The sequence below is a fragment of the Neurospora tetraspora genome, assembly GCF_033439725.1.
Source record: "Neurospora tetraspora strain CBS 560.94 chromosome Unknown B0H65scaffold_7, whole genome shotgun sequence".
Classification (NCBI taxonomy): Eukaryota; Fungi; Ascomycota; class Sordariomycetes; order Sordariales; family Sordariaceae; genus Neurospora; species Neurospora tetraspora.
Genome location: NW_026944389.1, coordinates 3091637 through 3110795, shown reverse-complemented (window position 1 = coordinate 3110795; position 19159 = coordinate 3091637). Strand labels below are relative to the sequence as shown.

General features: G+C 43.0%; 3 protein-coding genes across 3 annotated transcripts; 2 read left to right on the top strand and 1 right to left on the bottom strand.

Annotated features, from left to right (window-relative positions):
- The first annotated feature begins 9618 nt into the window (after positions 1-9618).
- On the top strand, positions 9619-11657 carry B0H65DRAFT_591744 (uncharacterized protein). The gene is made up of 4 exons (XM_062831110.1): positions 9619-9884; positions 9977-10343; positions 10464-10581; positions 10710-11657. Exons 1-4 carry the CDS (start codon positions 9735-9737, stop codon positions 11413-11415), a joined length of 1341 nt encoding a protein of 446 aa, XP_062678839.1. The 5' UTR covers positions 9619-9734; the 3' UTR covers positions 11416-11657.
- Positions 11658-13029: 1372 nt separating this feature from the next.
- B0H65DRAFT_552204 (uncharacterized protein) lies at positions 13030-13907 on the top strand (the record flags this gene model as incomplete). The annotated part of the gene is made up of 3 exons (XM_062829873.1): positions 13030-13402; positions 13541-13670; positions 13823-13907. The coding sequence occupies 3 exons, from the start codon at positions 13030-13032 to the stop codon at positions 13905-13907; spliced, it is 588 nt and encodes a 195-aa protein (XP_062678838.1).
- A 765-nt stretch (positions 13908-14672) lies between these two features.
- On the bottom strand, positions 14673-18337 carry B0H65DRAFT_511675 (uncharacterized protein; the record flags this gene model as incomplete). The annotated part of the gene is made up of 2 exons (XM_062828507.1): positions 14673-17164; positions 17551-18337. The coding sequence occupies 2 exons, from the start codon at positions 18335-18337 to the stop codon at positions 14673-14675; spliced, it is 3279 nt and encodes a 1092-aa protein (XP_062678837.1).
- Positions 18338-19159: the final 822 nt, after the last annotated feature.

Here is a 19159-nt window from a genome sequence, read left to right as displayed (position 1 = left end):
GTAAACGCTTTAAGTGTAATATAAAATTTATTCCTAAAATAAATTCACCTTTAAACTTTTAACATTCTAACGCTAATACGAATAATACTATTAACTTTAACCTTAATACAGTTTATAAATATATATTTCTTTATAAGTAGTATATTTTTAAAGAGGTTGCTTATTATCGTATTTATTTAAATTATAGTAGATTCGATTATATTTTTAATATTCGTTGTAATAGTATTATTATTTAAAATTCCTGAGTACACCGCATTTCAATTAGCGCTAAGGAATTTAATAATAAAATAATCAATTTATTTATTAAATCCCCTTTACTTTCTATTACTTATTTAATAAGCAATTAACTTCAATAGGATTTAATTAGTAATTTCGCTATTTATATAGATAATTTTTACCCGTTAATTAAAGTATATTATTATACGTTGAAAGTAAATAAAATTATTACGGACGGTACTAATTGTATTAATATTTTTAGTAATAATAATAAAATAATAAAAGTAACCGTATCATTAACTTTTACCTTATTATTTAATAAAAATAACTATTATTAGCTATTAAAGATTGGAACGGTCTTCTTACTTTTTAAGAATTTCTAATTTTATTCAACCGAGACCTTAAGATTATATAGGGCGAAATTAATATTAGAATTTACGCTTTAGAAATTTTTATTTGTATAGTTAAGGAAATTACTTATACTTTATATTATATTTACGAAATTATAATGAAAATAATTAAATAGGTAATATATTTTACTTAGAAAGTTAAAAAATATTAAGCTAACGTAAATAACCGCTCTAGTACGGGCGACAATAACGAGTTAACTATTATTAAGTAGTTAATTAAATTAGAATAGAGGCTAGCGGCGGCCGAGGTAGATAAAGACAATTTAAATAATAAGATTTAAAATTTCTAAGTTAGGAATAATAACCTTCGTTACGAATATAATTAATAAAGTAAGAAGGTTACAAAAAGTATTAATATAATTATTAAGGCGACCGAAATTATAATATTAGTTGTAGAGGTTCGTATTCGCAATTAAGTAAAAGGTATTAAAAAGGATTACGTTAAAGATTTTATATTCCTTTATAAATAGTATGACTTTAAAGTTTTATATTTATAAATTTAAGTTGATAATTTTCAACGTTTATTAAACGTTACCTATATAGGCGAAGAGAAATGGGAGGCTATTAAGCCTACTAAAACCGCTAAATTTAAATTAAAGGAGAAAATTGTATTTATAAATTTATTCAGCAGTCCCTTAATATTATTTATTTAGTTATTTTAATATATAATTACGCTTTATTTATAGAATACGTATTAACTATAATTATATTAGTTCTAAAAGGCTAATTTATAAATAGTAGTCTAATTTTATTTAATTTAATATCGGAATTTAAATTAATTAATCGCAATATTTATTATATTAATTTATAATTCGCCATATAAGTTATAATTAATTACATTAATATATTAACCCGAATATAGGCTTTCGAAAACCTCTTTATTAATATACTTAAAGATATACGCAAAATAGTAAATAAAATCATTTGGGATAGAATTATTGTAGAATAATGGTGGGATATTGGAATTATAAAATTAATTAAGGATTTAAAATAGGCTATTACAAAGAATTTTCGAAATATTAATAGGAATGTTCGAAATTTTAGTAGGAGGTTAGTAAATATTAAAGAAAATTATAGTAATATATTAGATTGTATAGAAAATATAAAGAATATAGTAATGGAGAATAGGAATAGGCTTTCGTAATTGGGGTAAGGTTAGAAATTAATTGAAAATAAAATAGATAAATTGGTTTTAAAGTTCGGGCGGTTATTGGTAATTAATTATAATAGCGAATAAATTCTTTTTTAATCTAATAATTATATATAAACGGCTTTATTTAAAAGATTTTTTTTCATATAAGGGAGGTTTGGCCGTTATAAGTAATATTATAATTTTATTCCCTAAAGAAAAAGGTATTTAAGATTGCTTTATTTTCGAAAGGCGGTTTTTTTTGGGAATTCTTTGAATGGAAGAAGGGATTGAGTTGTGAAATAGCGTAGATGAGTTTACTTTCTTTAAATAATTAAAGTTTAAAAATTTTAATTTAAATTTCGGCTAAGAGAGTATTAAAATTAAATTATATATTATCGACCGGTTTTAGTAAATTTTTAACGACCGTATCTACTTCCTTTAGTTAAATGAATTTAATATTTGGATAAATCTAGTAAAAGTTCAGGGGAGAAAGTTAGGAGGTCTATATTAACCGTTTCTTCCTATAATAAAGGCGTAATTTTATATTATATATATTAATTTAGATTTTATAAATACTGTTTTAATTTATACGTAGTTATTACATTTTATTTATAAGAAGTATAGGATAATTTAAGATAGATTTAATCTAATATATTAGTTTCGATAAATTTAGTTTAAAAAATAACGCCGCTACGTAGGGTTAAATATAATCGTATCTCGCTCTTATCAAAATATTAAATAGGGCTTACTTATTATTTCGCTCTAATTAATGTAATCTAATATATTTTAGTTAAAATAAAGTAGGGTCTATTCGTTATTTTACTTTGAATAATATAATAATAATAATAATCTTATTCACGCTTTAACTATTCTAATCTAGTCGTCTTATTTAGGTATACAGTCCTTCGTCGTTTAAAGCCAGGCGGAAAAACCGTATATCTACTACAAATACCGGATAAAAACTTCCCGCGTCTTTACATCTAATATATCTTTCCTTCGATCTAAGCCTTTCCTTTGTTATTCTTCTATAGTTAGCCCCTCTACCCCTACTCTTATCGTCGCCTAGGATTATTTATCTTTATAGTAGAGAAAGGGGAGGGAAGAAGGGTCTTACGGATTTCGATCGGCGTTCTTAAAGTCTTTTTTCAGCCCGAAGGCCCTAATTTCGAAGCGAAGGCAAATATTACCCTACTTATTTAAGGAATTGTACATTAATTAAATAAAAAAGCTATTATATTATTAGACAGGGTAATTACTTTTCGGAGAGTAGAGAATCGACTTAAATTTATTTAGCGCGGCGTTGCTATCAAGGAAGAGATTTTCAAGCGCTAAATCGCTTTATCCTAGGGTTTTAAACTAAGGAGAGCCCTATAAATTTAATTACGTATTCTTAGTAGGGGATGAATTCTAATACCAATCCCGAACCTAGAAAAGATCGGATGGAAGGGAGGGGAGCGGGATTCGAACCCACGACTTTACGGAAATAACCGCAAGGTAGACTAAGCCCAAATCTTCCCAACTGAGCTAGCCCCTGAATAATACAACATTTAATCTATTTTAATCAAAATAAAATAGGGAATTAGTAGTACGTAAAATAGTTAATTCTAATTAGAATAAAACTATTATATTTTAATACTTACATTTAAAATAATAATTTTTAAACGTGGGGCGTTTAGTAAGGCGGGATTTAAAGATTAGGGTTATAATTATAAAAATAGGGGGGGGGGGGGGGGGTAAGGTTAAAATAGGTAGAATAATACTATTTTTACTATATATTATATTTTTAACGGAATTGTTTTTACGTTTACTATTCTAATTTATATTATTAATAACTGATAGGATTTTAATATATTCTATAAAGAAATTACGCCTATAAATATTTAAATATTCCTAATCTTATAAGAGGGGTATACGTACTATTAAATTATTTAATATACGTATAGAATCGGCTATTTTAAATATTATAATACGTACAATTTATTAAGAGATTTCGGGCAGTAGGAGAATTATATAAGGTATTTGGAATTTAATACTATATATAATATAGACCGAAGTAATATATTCCGCAAAAAATCCTTACAAATATATTAAATAAATATTTACCCTTAAAACGTCGGAGGGTAGGCCGGGCTTCTTCGTTAATTTTTCGGGCCGCTTTTTAATTCGATTAAAATAATAATTATACTCATTATAATATATAGTACGTATATAATAGGTATAATTAATATGGTTTTAGAGAACGTTAAAGATAATTTCGCGGAAATATTTTACGTTCGTAATAGTATATATTTCGGGATATTTTATAAATAAGTCGGTTCTTTATTTATTATTATTTTTCGTTTACTTTTTTTAGATAAATAGTTTCGTATATATTGAAATTACAATTTACGACTGATTAAGAACCTTTTAATTCGTTAAATAATTGAAATTAGATTATATTGAATATTATTTCCGTTATAAATGATAAATCGGAATATATTTGCGAATAGCTATTGTCAAATTACGTTTTTAGCAGTAATATTTTTTTGAGGTATACCCAAACTTATTAAAATATTAATAGGGTATAAAGAAATAAGTAACCCCTTCCCCGCTACTATAGATAGCGCGATTAAAACGTTATTATAAATCCGTAATATCTTTAAATATAATTTCGCTATATTATATAATTCGGATTATATTAAATACATTTATTCCTATTTCTAATATTACTATAAATATAATAATTCAATACTAGGATTCTAGAGTGACGAATTATTAATAAAATTAATTTTAATCCTAAGGGCGGATATAAGAATAATAAACTTGGACTATTAAAAGCGTATTCATTCGGCTATAGAGATTACGCTTTATTAGGGCGCGGATATAAATACTTCTTTACTTTATTAATTAAATTCTTACTATTAATATAAATAATTATTTTTAGTATAATAATTCCTATAATAAGAATGAAGAGGAATTTAAGGCGTTTAAAATTCTAAGTTTCGCTAGGCGGAATATAATTGAAAATAATATTAATATTAAATTAATCGATAGAAGTACGGATAATACGAAGGGAGTTTATTAATTCCCCGAATTAATAGAAACTAGCGTATTTTTATATATAGGTTTCAGCCTCCTTAGTTAAAATAGTTATATATTCGAACTAAGAGATAGAGAGAGGAAGGGTCCGACGGAGCTAATAAAAATCGGAAAATTTATTGTAGAAATTACGCTATTAATAAGTTATATAAAATTCGTTTATAATTATAAATATTATACGGGCGGCGAATTCTGGGGCGCGGAGGAATTTGAATAACCGGTAGTAAAATATTTATTTAGGTCCGAGAAGAATATATATAAAGTATTCTAATTATATACGCTCTTATAATATATTAATCTAATTATATTAATTAATAGTTTAGGAATAATAATTAGTATATTATATATTTTATAAAAGTCTTAATTAATAAATAAAGATTTAGCGGCGGGGTATTTTATAATAACGTTCTTCTATTTTAACCAAGACGATTAAATAGTATAATTTGTAATACAATTTTAATTAGTAGGATAATTAATATTATTTAAAATATAATACTTTCTCTAAAACCCATTACTATTATAAGGATTATATTATTATATTAATAAATAATACGACGAATATATTTAATTTATTCTAAATTAAATTTACGTAGAATTTAATTAAATATTAACCGAACGATTAGATTAAATAGAATTCGAATAATAATATATATAAACCGAATTTAAAACTATTAATATTCGTCTAAATTCGTATATTTAATAATAATTGCGATATATTACTACACAATTTTCTTTAGAGTAAATAAAATAATAAAGTCGGAATACGTTTCGAAATATTAGACGAAGTTGAAAATTTTATCGAAGGTAGAATTTAATTAAATTATTATTGGTACTAATTTTTAAATAATTTTAATAGAAATTAGTAGAAATACAAAACATATTTTTTGGGACGATAATTGCCGCGCTTAATAAATATACCCCCTAAGGAATACCTAATAATAAATATAAATTGTAATAAATAAAACAAAATTGAAATATAGAAGTTCTAGTTTATACAAAATACGATGAACAGACCGAATTTAGATACGTGTTGTTATTATTGAAATATTCGCGAGTGATTATTAAGTATATTTTTTTTATTTATATAAAAATTTTCGCAACTAACGGCCAAAACGTTCAAAATTATTATAGACCTCTTCTCACTTTATTCGAAGAGACCTACATTCTATGTAGGGCGGGGGCGCGGGGTGGTCGGGGAGAGGGGGGGGGGTCGGGGATGGGGGGGTGAGGGGGTGAGAGAGGTCAATGTAATAGAGACTAGCTTCAAGACGGTTTGACTGGTCACTTCAGTCATGTCGCTTTTCCAGTTCGGGTTCTGGTAGTCAACCAACAAAACGACAGCCCCAGAGGACATATACACCAGGAAATCACCCTTCGAGTCCAATCTCGTTCGCAACTATTAGCGTACGGATGATGCCTCACCCAACGATCTTGCCAAAGATCTTCATCCATTGCTACGGCGGATCTAGGCCTCGCCAACGGTCTGGCCCGGGACCAATGACAAGCCGCATGCACCGGGCCGTTCCCCAAAGAAGCGGTGATCGTCCCTATTTCTCCACTACCCGTTGGCTTCTCCTGAGACACCCCGGGACAGGCCGCGCCCTCGCGCCTTAAAAAGCCGTTGGACGTTGAGGTAGACGTGAAAAGCGGGTCAGGCTGACACTTCACCTCATCTCTGGTTGGTCAATCCCCGAAACTTCCCCGAAACTTTGACGTGATGAATGTGATTCGGCTCACTCAAATCCGCAGGGGTCACAACAGGGGTATCGTTCAAGTTGCTGCTTCGACGTTCTCGAGGATCTCTGCCATTGAGGCTCTCACAGGTATGCAGGAGTTGGAAGAAATTGATGTCTCGGAGGAGGGCAGAAAGACTATTTATCTGGTGCTGGACATGTAACACCGCCCGAAGTTACATTTCGCATCATGCGTTTCTCTTCTGCCCACTTTCTAAGCGCGCTACAGTAGAAACCCCTGTTAATAGGGTTAGGGTTTTGGTTCAAACAAACAACAATGCACCAAGACTTGACTCCATTCACAGCGGGCAATAGCCAACTGGATGCTACAATTCACGCCAGCAGTCCCGCCTAGCTATCCTGAAAGTGGTAAAAAAGTCCTCTGCAAGTACCACGCTAACGAACAAACTAGGGGTGAAGTGTATGAGATCTGGATCAATGTTCGCAAATTTGGAACGCGCCCAAAGTCGCACTCTCCGGTAGTGTCAAAAGATGGAATTTGACGGCATGGGTCCTGGAACACTCGGCCGAACGGAACAACGACAGACCGCTGCTTTTCCAACTCTTCGAGATATGCGCCATGGAAGAGGCATAGCCAGCTGAGACAACCTTCTTTTATTCCCAAGACCCAGGGAAACGGTACCCCTATGAGTCCCGGTGTTGGCGTTCTAGATACGATTTCGCCCCATCCCTGGGCTCCATGCCATCCACCGCCTCTGGGCTGTTCCAAGCGTCTCTGCCAATCATTCCTAGATGTGTTGCTTATTTTGGACATCTGGGTCATATGGTACAGTACACGACCCGAAAGGACGGTATACGCTGCCGCATACAGGTTTCACAGCATCTTCTGTGTGATACATCACCACTTCTCCTTTGACCGACCGTTAACATATTGATGTTTCTCAGCATGCATCCGGGCACTTCACGGAAACGATCGCCCAAGGAGTATATAAGCCTCCAAATCTTTACCCAAAACATTCATCATGCGCCGGTCTTCGCATATCAGAATGAGACGTTCCCCTACACCTTTCAAGTCCTTCTATTTCAGCTGCGCAGGCGAGGTGTGCGAAAAATGATCCGAACACACTTACACCAAAACACACCAGAAAGTGTTCGGTCTTTTTTCGCACACCTCGGCAGGATGCCAGGCATATCAGAGTCGAAGCGAGTGGGATGATAATCCCATATCCAATCCTCTGCCAATGTTCCAGCAGTACATACCGGCGTCAACTCCGGCCTTGTGATTGGAGCTCTAGCTAACAATATTTTCTTTTATCTCTTGGCTGAAGCCCCGAGGACCATATCGATTCCATGATGAGGCTGCAAAATGGCGAGGCAATGTCTCGCGGCTATGAATGCCGGCTTGGACTTGCCGCGGAAGACGACGTAACGTCCGGTGAACATGGGCCTGAGCCTATGACAGGGAGCCCAATGATAACGGCAATTCTTCTGCCGCCAGATCTCATGTCGGATTTATCCCCACGCTATACAAGCCAATTACATCGTTTGCTATGTCCGGATACTACGTCAAGTGCCGGCCTGCAAGTCGTTCTCGAGGTGTAATTGGCCGTAAACCGTGGGGATAAATCCGACATGAGTGAGATCTTGCGTAACGGTAGCTTCCCAGGCCTCGCTTCGCTCAAGAAAGGGGGAGGTTGAACTGTGTTCAATACTACCTATCCATCCGACTGATGTCCATAAAGCTGCAACCAAGCTGTGTCTATGAGATTCAGTTGAGGAGCACTACAGCTAACACTTACGTTCATATGCCTTTATCTGAGGTCTTCTGGTCCATTATAAACCGGGCGTGACACGACTTTTAACTATCCTCGTCATCGGCAAAACTTGCAGCGTGAATTATTTCTTAGCACCTCAAGCTCGCTTAGTTGTGATGAAAACAGTCACCTGCCATAATGGCGTTTTAGGTGCACGATCTGATCGAATGTTTATCTTCCTCGGACATTTGGTACTGTGCAGAGAAACCGCGGTTTTCAGGACATGAAACGACACCATGTTTGGATTGAATGTTCGATGTAACTCTTCGCATTCTCTTGTTGAAAGTCCACAGGGGCAGGTAGGGTTTATATCCCCAAAGTCTAGTTGCCCCCAGTCCAGCCCCTGCGTTAGAGCATATCCACACCTCGATAAGCTTGAAGAAGAGTGCAATGGTTGACTACACTACATCTAGGCGATCTGCATATACCTTCCGAAGTTGAGCTCCCCAGCAGCCCGGTTCCTCTTCAAGCCGGGTATCAAAGCTCCTCGTGGCTTATGTCAGTATCGACTCCCTACTCCCCCAGTCGAGAAACGGATCCTTCCACGATCACGATCTCTGAGACCAACGCCTCCCGCAGCTCGCAACATCAACAACATGTCGAAGCTCGGGCAAACGATCATGCGCGCGCGCATCTTGGTAGCAGCAATCTCCGATTAAAGCCCTAGTGTTGCCCACCTCACACTTAGCCCGTTACAATCCAGTTCCCCGACTCGCCCGGTTCAGGGGGGTGGGAAAGTAGCTCCACCTCCACCCTCCTAGTAACCCCCGTCATTATTTCATGTTCATATTATACGAGTCTTGTCTTCAATGCTCTTTCCACAGGAACACAACTCCGATGATTATCGGTGCGGTTTCGAGGTGGCAGGGTTGAGAAGTACGGGTGAGTACCACAAACTCATAGCATACAGCGGCTGTTTGGGCTTCCAGAATTGAAGACTCAACCACCCTTGCCTTGAATCCCCACACATTCTCGGGTGCACTTTCCTTGTAATTCAAGCTAACTAACTACGTAGTAGTACGGAGAAAGCACGCATCACAACCTCTCGAAAAACTGATGCACACCCTAGCCTAGACTCTTGGAATCTTCCTAGACATAACGCCACTCTTCGGTCCGGGGCGAGAGCAAGCCGATTTCCGCTCAAGTTACAGCTTTATCTAAGAAACACCTGCCTTTCCTATTCCCCCTACCCTAGTGTTTTTTCAACGGTGTCGAGGTTTTTGATGGTTTCCATTTCCTACATAATCAAAATCCATCCTACCACACGGTGGCTTGTGCATGTCACGCCCGTTGCTCCTTCCTTACCTACCCTTAGGTCGTCATCCTCTGTTTACTTACCCTCAAGAAACAGTACCAACCCGCCAGAAACACCGGTAACCTCACATCCATCATGCCTATGGGAGGTGATGGCCCGGGGGCCATAACTGTGATGTGGGTTATGGTCTCACTTGCTGGACTTTGCGTCAGCCTACGATTATACGTTCGCACTTTTATTGTGGCGAATACGGGTTTTGATGATCATGCTTATGTTCTTGCGTTTGTGAGTACCTACTCTGGACAACATCCATTTCTCAGACTCTCTTTTTTACACAAAAGGTCAAACATTAACCCTGACTCCCTTTTTTTTTCAAGGTATTTCTCCTCTGCTACACAATCTGCAGTACCATAGCAGCCCACTACGGATTCGGGCAAAACATGTGGGACATCCCAGTGGAAGATGTCCCCGGCGCCATCATGTGGGAGGCTATCGGCCAGTGCTTCGCCGTTCTTGGCATGGCTGTGGCAAAATGGTCGTTGGGACTCTTCCTGCTGCGCCTGGTTACCCAGAAATGGCACAAAGTCAGCATCTGGCTTGTGATGGGAGCGCTTATGGGCGCTTCGATCTCCGTCTGCTTTGTCTTTATGCTCCAGTGCTCGCCGCCGGCGTATCTCTGGGATAAATCGATTAAGGGGGGTCATTGTGATTTGGATGCTACGCCGGTTTCTATGACGCTTTGTAGTATGTTACCTACCTTACCTCCTCAATGTTTTGTCCAAGTTTTGCGGTTTGCAACGGGGGAGAGTGTCCCCCGGCTGCAGAGGGCTGATGAGAGAGAAAGTGTTCTAACAACCCCAAAAGTCCTCTGTGTCTTCGCCGATTTCTTCTTCGCTCTCATGCCTTGGATCTTCCTCTGGAAACTCAACATGAATCAACGAGAAAAGATGATCATCGCCATCAGCATGAGTCTAGGCGTCATGTAAGTTCACCACCCACTCACATCCATCCCTACACGCTCATTTATCATCACTTCTCTTCTCCTCTCTCCTTTCCAATCAAAGCTCATGTCAACCCGACCAACACAAACTAACATTCTGGTCAACACAGCGCCGGAGCCTGCGGCATCAAACGCACCATACAAGTCCCCTCCCTCTCCTCCTCAAACAACTATTCGCGCGACACCGTCGGCCTGATCGTCTGGTCCTCGGCCGAGATCGCCATCACCATGATCTGCATCGGCATTCCCGTGTGCCGACCTTTATACAAGTCCTTCTTCAACAAAATCATCTCCTCCCGCAACGGTACCAGCCGCGGCTATCAGAAGCAAAGCGGCGGCGGCGGCGGCGCCACAGGACATGTCGGTCTGCGCACCATTGGTGGCGGTACGATTCCTGGACGCTCTGGTAACGATAGCAAGAATAAGTCGAAGAATAACTCGCGGCCGCTTAGAGATGATGAGAGTGATGAGTTTGAGTTGCATAGGGAGGGGAAGATGGGGGGCATGAGGAGTAGTGGGAGTGATGGGCTTGGTACTTCCCCACAAGGGCAGAGTCCATTCAACGATGCGAATGCGGTTGGCGGTTCCTCGGCGTCGGTAGCGGTGGGAGGACGAGTGGGTGGGATGGATAATCGGAGTGAGGAGTCGATTTTGGGTGAGGATTATAGGAGGGGGCATGGACAGCAGGGCAGTGGTGATTTGGAGAGGGGAGAGGGGCCTGGGCAGGGAGGCCATTATGGGAATAACAGAAACTCGGGAGGAAAGCCGGTGATGCAGGTCCAGATCACAGAGGAGTGGCATGTTACGAGGGAGTAGTGACCTGACCTGACTTCCGCTGGGTATTGTCGGTCCCTTGGAGTTTTGTAATGGCCTGGCGCAGGTTATAAAAGGAATGGCGTTTGTTTTTGGCTTGGAAAATTGGGCGATTGGATGTCTAAAGAGAAATAAGTGTTGCATCACTGCAGTCATGAGAGGTTTTATTCTGGACCCGCTACCTCAGGGCCGTTTGTTCGTTATCTTTTCCCTCTTATTCCTTTCTGTTTACTTTCTTTCACGACGTCAAGCGCTCTCAAGGATCTGGCTTTCGTACGTAGAGGTAATTATCAAATATCCATTCATCTTTCCTTTAAGGATTTGTTCACTGGTGCACAACTGTGCGAAAGGATTGATTTGCTGTCATTGGTTTCGGGAATAGAACCCGACGACGGGATGAACTCAAAAATCTACCACAGAAAAGGGCCAGCCAGCCAGACTCATTTCAGTCACTCTGCGATTTCATGCTTTCATGGTACTTCAATGGCCAATCCACTTTTCTTGAAGCATTGTAAATACATAAACTGACTAAATATTAGCCTTGGAAAGGATTCCAGTCCATAAATCATGTTCCATTGTCATTCGAACTGGCGGGTGCATGTCATGAAGATGGGAAAGTTGTAGCACTTAAAGGGGTGACAAGTGTTGAACCATACGGAGGAGGTGATCACGAGAGACGACGGAAGTGGTGGTGAAAGTCTCGATTGATTGAAGAGAGAGAGAAAGACCAAAGGAAAGGAGACGAAGTCTAGCTTATATACAGGGTAAGCATGTGTGGATCGTATCCACCTTGTGCCAAGAATGCCAAGACATGGTGATGGCTTCAACAACATGCGGAGGAACTGAGCAAAAGAATCAACTTAAAAATTCCGGAAAACTTCATGATTCTATAAAGGCGATTTTTCGCATCATCGATTCATGGTTTATTTCTCTTTCCCTACCTTAAGTCTACCCTAGTGTACACAGCAGCATATTTTCAGCCCTGCCCTCGCCACCAACCACCACACGCAGTCCTCCTTTCACAAATCACCACTGTGCCAAACGCAACATCAACCACCAACACGTTACAGATCCTGCGAGCTTGTCCTCGCTCCTTCCTAAAGCGACTCTAGCGCTCGATATGATAGGCTCATGATGCTCTGTCTGCACGAGGCTGCACGAGTCCGCAGCATGCTCTAGACGCGCAACGCGATGCTCAAGTTGGGCGGCAGTGGCGGCTACCTGCTTTTGAGAGTTTGGCGTATAGATAGTGGTAGATCCAGAACACCAACTAGTGGAGATACTGAAGGGTGTTTCGCTGGTTGGTAGGTTCTCAGGCGATGCGAAAACCCGTTGAGTGCACAGTGGTTATCCTACACGGTGTAGGGTGCCGCTGGATTGCAGTTGAACTCGTCAAAGACTGGATGAGCTGATCCAACGCTAGATGTTTTGGGTGTTTCAATGGCATGGTGTTGATGAGTGGGCAAAGAGGGTTGCTAGCAGTTCTTGACTTTCTGTTCTCTCCGTGCAAGTCCTCACAAATACTTTGCCCACCCTCTCTGGCAGTGCTATTCTTCCTCCTTTCAAATTTTCTCCTCGTTCCTGTTGACTGGAGTCTTCTCTGCGAGTGAGCTCAAGATGAATTTCCGGCCAACCTCCCTCGCGCCATTGTCAATACCTCTACTGCTGGCCCTGCTCTTGCAGCTTAATTCCTCTTTTGCATCCACGGCATCTGTTCTCTCGATCAACAGGCCTTCACAAGAAGATACGCCCATCGAAAAGACCAATCTTAACAAACATGCCGCCTGTGGTGACGACTGCAACGACGAATACATCGAGAATTGGTATGCCAGCATTCTGTACCCGAAACTGAAGACAGGGAACCACGAGCCAGAGATTTTTTACTGGGGCGATACCATGGTGGTAAATTATATCAGTTCGTTCGACGACCCAATCCTCAACATCTATTGTTACCAGGATGAGGCGCACACAACGGAGAATGGGTCATGGGGTAAGTTTCTTTACCCTTCGGAAATTGGAAATGTTACTCTCGGCCGTCAAAGTTGACATTGGGATCTGGACAATATCCGAGTTGAGTTTGATCACTTTCTGTTCATGTTACTGACCTTACATCTGCTGCCCAATCAAGCATTGAACGACAATGACGTCCCTGCCTACAACGGAACAATTCCTGTTACGCTGGAATTCTCCTTTCCGCAAGGTTTCAACGTCACTGGTTGTGAAATCCAGTTAACTGGTCGCACTCCAGGTGATTCAGTGTACGCCAGTATTGTCCAGTCAGAATCCGTCCCATTCAAATTCATTGATCACCACCGAGATGGGCCCGCCTTGGTATTTAGCATGACAGGTGTGGTGACCGAAGGTAGTGGCTCTGATACGGGCTCCACAACTTCAACAACACTGTCGACAGTCTCTTTACCGACCGCATCATCCACTTCGTCTCTGGACCGAGGAGCCACAACGACGAGCACACAAACGCAAACAAGCTCGGCTGAACCGATAAGCAAGGAGGAGTCAAAAGCAGGGGCAAGTCTAGGCGCTACCGCATTAGCCGGGATAGGTGCCGGAGCAGGCGTGGCAGTAGTCGCAATTGCTGCCATATGTTTCTTCTTCTTTTGGAGGGCAAGGCAGAAGGGAAGAAAGGGGGCCGCTGATGCTGATGAACCCGCCCCGAATTCGGTATCAGAGCACAAGGAAGCAAAGGTCAAGGTAGAAGAATTGCATGGTCAGGCGGTTGCGGAGAGAGGAGAGCTTTACAGCCCGGAAAAGCCACAGGAATTGGGATCGGGAACGCAGAGACACGAGATAGGCGGTGGGAGATCGATGGAAAGGATTGAACTTCCTTGAATTTTGCTACTAAGACTACTATTAGCACTAGAACGGGGACGGGAAATGAAGCAAGGATCAGAAATACGATGTTCATCAAAACCATGTAACGAAGATGGGAGCAACTGAGTGTCTCCCCGAAGGCCATTCATTGTTGAATCAAGGCTGAAAGGGCTTTGGATCAATAGCGAGACCCATGTTGAAATTGAGATGGTTGAGGCTGTCCTTGACCTTGGTTTTGCCCTAAAACTTGAGCTGCTTCTTGAGGGAGACGGCTCACTGAACCCGGAACTGGGAATGAAGCATGTCTTCAATGACCATATGCTTGAGGAATTTCCCGCCGCAGCTGTGATATGGTTTGAAATTGTGGTGAAATCAACTGGCCTGTAGGTAAGAAAGACGTAAGGCTGACCTAGCCATTCCGTGGGCCATCCCTAAGAGCCGTTTCCTCCTTGTTCCTCGCCGTGAACTTGGCTCCTTGTGGCGTACCTCTTTCCAAGTTCCTCGGTCGCTCTCCCGCGCATGGTCTGTTGGCTTTCTCTACCAGCGACAGCCTGAGAGAGAACTTGCGGAGAGATGGTTTGGGCAGGTGGTATCGTTGCAGGTGTGACAGACGGCAAAGGACCAGCAGGTCCCAACTCGGTTTGATGATGAGAGCCAGATTCTGTTAAAGGACAGTTCCGAAAGGTGGCCGTTGAAGGCATTTGCAGATGGCTCTGCTGTGGAATAGCTTTCGGAGGATGCCGAAAGACCCCTAAGGACGGAGTTGGAGCCTGACTTTGGATATGATCTGGGGCAGTCGGTGTCCCTGAAGTCGGATACGATGAATGTTCCTGTTCACGGGTTGTTCCAAAAAGATTCCGGCGTGTCGGCAATGATTGATTGAAGCTGCTGCGAGATGTTGCATCAAGAGTAGCGTCGCCACCGATGGATCTTTCTGGTGATAATTCGCGATGACGTCTCGTAGGTTCGGAGAAGTTCCGCCCAAGGGTAAGTGGACTTGTGTGCATTGGCTCTGATCGTGGTGTATTCGTCAAAGTGTTGCTCGGTTGGCTGACTCTCCGACCACCGATCTTGAGAATGATCTTTGTCTTCTTTTGCGAAGCCGGAGTTTTGGGTGCGGGAGGAGTTGCAACTGCGACTGGCTGTGTCTCCTCCTTTTGGGTCGTCGCTGCTGTTATCACAGGTCTGGAGCTCCCATCACCAGCAAGAGCATACCGGTGAGGGGTATCATTCGAGGCCCCTGCCTCTGTAGCAGCTTGCGGCTTCCTCGGTTGTTCCGGTTCTCTTTCCATTGCAGTTTCTGGGTTCTTCACTTGTCTTCGAGCATCCCTTCTCACTCTGTTGTTCTGACTTCTTTCCTCTACTGGCTGCCCCGGGCCTTCCTCTCTACTCATCCCTTCCTGTCCCCTGCGAGTTTCATGTGCGGAGCTAGAAGGGTTAGCAACGGTGCTCGCATGGCGATTACCTCTGGTTGTTCTAATTGTTGTAGGCGCGGCTGGCACAACGGAAGGTGCCTTGCTGGGAAGCCGAGAACTGTATACACTGTTACTTCGTAAGGTACGAGCCTCACTGACATTACGTAAACCGTAGGCGGGGATGGTTGGCTCGTCATCATGAGCATGAACCTGTGCCGGTTGCCGTCTTCGGCGACGAGCTTCCTTTTCGTCTTCCTTGTCTATGGCGGCAAGTGTGGCCTTGTTGGCCGCCAGAAATGCGGCGGTTCTTTCTTCGAGGGTGGGTGACCCCGAGGATGTTTCGACCGGTGGTGGTTTGTGAAGGGAAAGATCGATGCCGATGGACAGCAAGTAGTCGTTCGTTGGTGAATTACGAGATTGGGTTTCCTGGTCTGCTTCATTGGCCGATGACGAGGGGTGTCCCTTCCGTTGCTGTTCTTTATCATGCTTCGTCGTCCTGCTTGTGTTTGAGTTAATGTCCATCGGAACAGGAGCAGAGGGTATCGCTGCAGTGGAAGGAAGGGGCTGCTGCGCAAGGGTCGCTTGATCCCTGGATTGTCCGTCTCTGTGTGTTCTCTTCTCAGCTCTTGATGTCTCTCCAACTCCTTGCCTATGCTCTTTTCGGTTACCAACGAGACTCCCCGCCACTTGATCGAGTGTCGGCCTTGACGGTTGTCTTTCCTGGTTACTCCTCAATGCCGGCCTAGCCGGAGGTGCCATTGCGTTTTGCCTTCGAGCCTGCCGCATGGCTTCCAGCTCCTCATTCCAAATTCGCCGCGCTTGCAGGCCCTCCTCTAAGTGCACGGATTCGCCGTTCAAACTGACCGTATAGTGATCTGACTCCGGAACCAACAGCTCCAAGTCAGCAAGCCTTCTCGCCGCCTGTTCCGCCTCCTGAACGGTCAAAACATTGCCGTTGTCAGCGCTCCTGTCTGTAAGCTCCAGGACCGAGCGATTCACCAGGCCCGGCGGTGGCGGTTGCATCGATGCTCTTGCTGCCTCTACTCTTCTGGCGTTCTCGATCCTGCTCGCCCTTTCTTGCTCCTCCCTCCAGATGCGTCTCAACACATTACCGGCCACTTCAGCCGGTATATCCCCGTCCAGAAGCCGCCCGTTAATCTTGATGACATATCGCCCTTCGTCGTCGTCCCAGCTGTTGCTGACCCCCATGTACTCCGCCAACCACTCCGCCACTTCGTGCAGGCCCATGAACCGCAAGAACGCTTGACCCTGGCGGATATCCTCGGAGGATACGGAGTCGGTGACAAGACCTTGCGGCTTGAGGCGGTCTAGAGCGTCGCGGATTGCATTAATATCCTCGATTGCGGCGAGCTGTCGGTTGAGGTTGTCTAGGACGATCATCTTGCGAGTTTCTTGGTTGATCAAATACAAGAGAGATATGATCTCGTCGGAGGAGAGGGACAACAGCGTGCTCAGCTGCGCGAAGGAGTATGGCGGTACATGGACAGCTGTCAGAAGGTAGGTTGTGAGGTATTGGATATTGGCAGGCAGAGAGGGCCAGTCGGGAACCGCTACGCATGCTGTATTCAGTACCTGCCCAATGAATCTGGTTAGCTGACATTTCATAGGGAAAGTTGATTGTCAAAACTCACCATCACTGTCGAATGCTCTCTTCTGAGATCATTACCATGAACGCCCATGTTGGTCTCTTGGGGCGGCTGCGCAGGCCCAAACGTACTGTGATTCCGGGAAACCTCCCCGGGCACAATCTCTTTTCCTTTGCCCTTTTCTGCTGCTGTCGGCCGTCGAGGACTCTTTGCCCGAATGGATATCGTAAAGGCCCACCGCGGTTTGGGGAGAGACTCGACAAGCTGTCTGGTTAAGTGAGACGAACTCCCACCGCCCATAACCGTATCCCCATCGGCATCCCTTTGATTTCCCCCTTCCGCAGTCGCCAACGCTGAAACCAAAGGCAGTACCGGACTCACCTGCCCATGGCTGCTGGCCTGACTCTGAGCGCGACTTAGCCTAGCCCTCTCGACAGCAGCCACCGCTTCTTTTTGCTTCTTATGATTCGTGTTCCTCACGCTGAACATCAGTCTCGACGTCCTGACGTCCATATCCCTTTGCTGAATCTTGTCTTCCTCCTCCTCCTTCTCCTCCTCCTCCTCTTCTTCCTCTTCCTCTTCCTCTCCTTCAGAGGAAGACTCACCAACCGCCCAAAGAAACTCCTGCTCTCGACTCTTCTCCCACCTACGCCTATCTTCGTCGGTATCGGCATACAAAACACTAACACCGCGCGACCTTCCCCTGCTTCTATTATCAACCGCGTCGCCGGGAAACTCGCCAACATCCCTACGCCCCACCACTTGCTTCCTCAGACTCAATATCGCAATACGCTCATGGTACCAGGGCCCATACTCCACCATCCGCTTAATTTCTTGTTCGCGTCTCACCTGCCGGTAGACCTTGTACACCTCGCTCGGCCCCGGCCCGCCGTGGGTGACCGGGTCGAGAGAAGGGAAGGCGCATTCCTCGACAAGTTGAGGGTCGAAGGGCAGGCGGGTGTCGATGGGTCTGCGAGGATGCGAGGGGGCCTCGAAGTCGGTGAAAGTGTCTTCCTCCTCGTGGCCGTAGAAGACGGGTGGACGGCGGTTGCGCTGGGGGCGTTGGGAGGCCATTTTGGTGGTTGGTGGTGCTGCTGATGGAGGGTGATAGAAGGAGTTGAGTGGTTGGTTTAGGTTGTTGTTGTTGTGGTGAAAGGATAGTAGGTTGCAGGGTGAGAATAGCAAGGACGCGACTGTCGACGAGTTGCGGGTGACAGTTGAGTTACTCTCGTGTTAAACCTTTGCCAGAGAACAGGAGGGAGGTGTTCACCTGCGAGACCTAGTAATGGCTGTTGATCCTCTTCTTTTCTCTGGTAGGTTCTCTTTCCGTCAAGTTTCGCCCGTCCTGTTGTCTACAAAACTGTCAGCTGGATGTGTGCAGTTCTGTTTGGCTTTTGTTTCGGTTGATGGGCGGGTTTGTGGGTAGGTGGAAGGCAACTCACCTTTGTTGAGCAAGCCAGATATTTGCTATGGAAGAGGAAGCTAAAGGCTTGAGGGAGGCTGTAAAAGGTAGCGAAGGGTAACGAGGCTGAAATGTTTCTGAAAAGACAGTCGCCTGGAATAAGGTCCGTAAGTTGTCACTTGCGTATTGTATCTTCTGGTTTTGTTTGCCTGCCTGATATTCAAGAAGCGCGCCGTTTCAGAGTTGGGACAATACACCCCAGGTGACCATCAATAGCGACAGGTTGTTGAGACGGACAGAAGAAAAGCGAATGTTGAAGAGTGTTGCTCGTTGAGGCGTGACGTAGTAAGAAGTACGTCTGAAGACGAGAGTTTGGTCGTTGCAAACGCGTGTGTCAGAGGACGAGCAAGTGAATGGACGCGAAAGTATTCATGACGGTCTGTTATCGGAATTTTTCAGACCGTCAAGGTTCGTTGATGGGTCATCGTGGGATT

What these genes read in the sequence shown, in the direction of transcription:
- B0H65DRAFT_591744 (XM_062831110.1), top strand. Translation starts at nt 9,735, where the DNA reads ATGCCTATGGGAGGTGATGGCCCGGGGGCCATAACTGTGATGTGGGTT. An exon ending in GGTTTCTATGACGCTTTGTA is followed by an intron (nt 10,344 to 10,463) that starts GTATGTTACCTA and finishes CAACCCCAAAAG; the next exon opens with TCCTCTGTGTCTTCGCCGAT. An exon ending in AGCATGAGTCTAGGCGTCAT is followed by an intron (nt 10,582 to 10,709) that starts GTAAGTTCACCA and finishes TGGTCAACACAG; the next exon opens with CGCCGGAGCCTGCGGCATCA.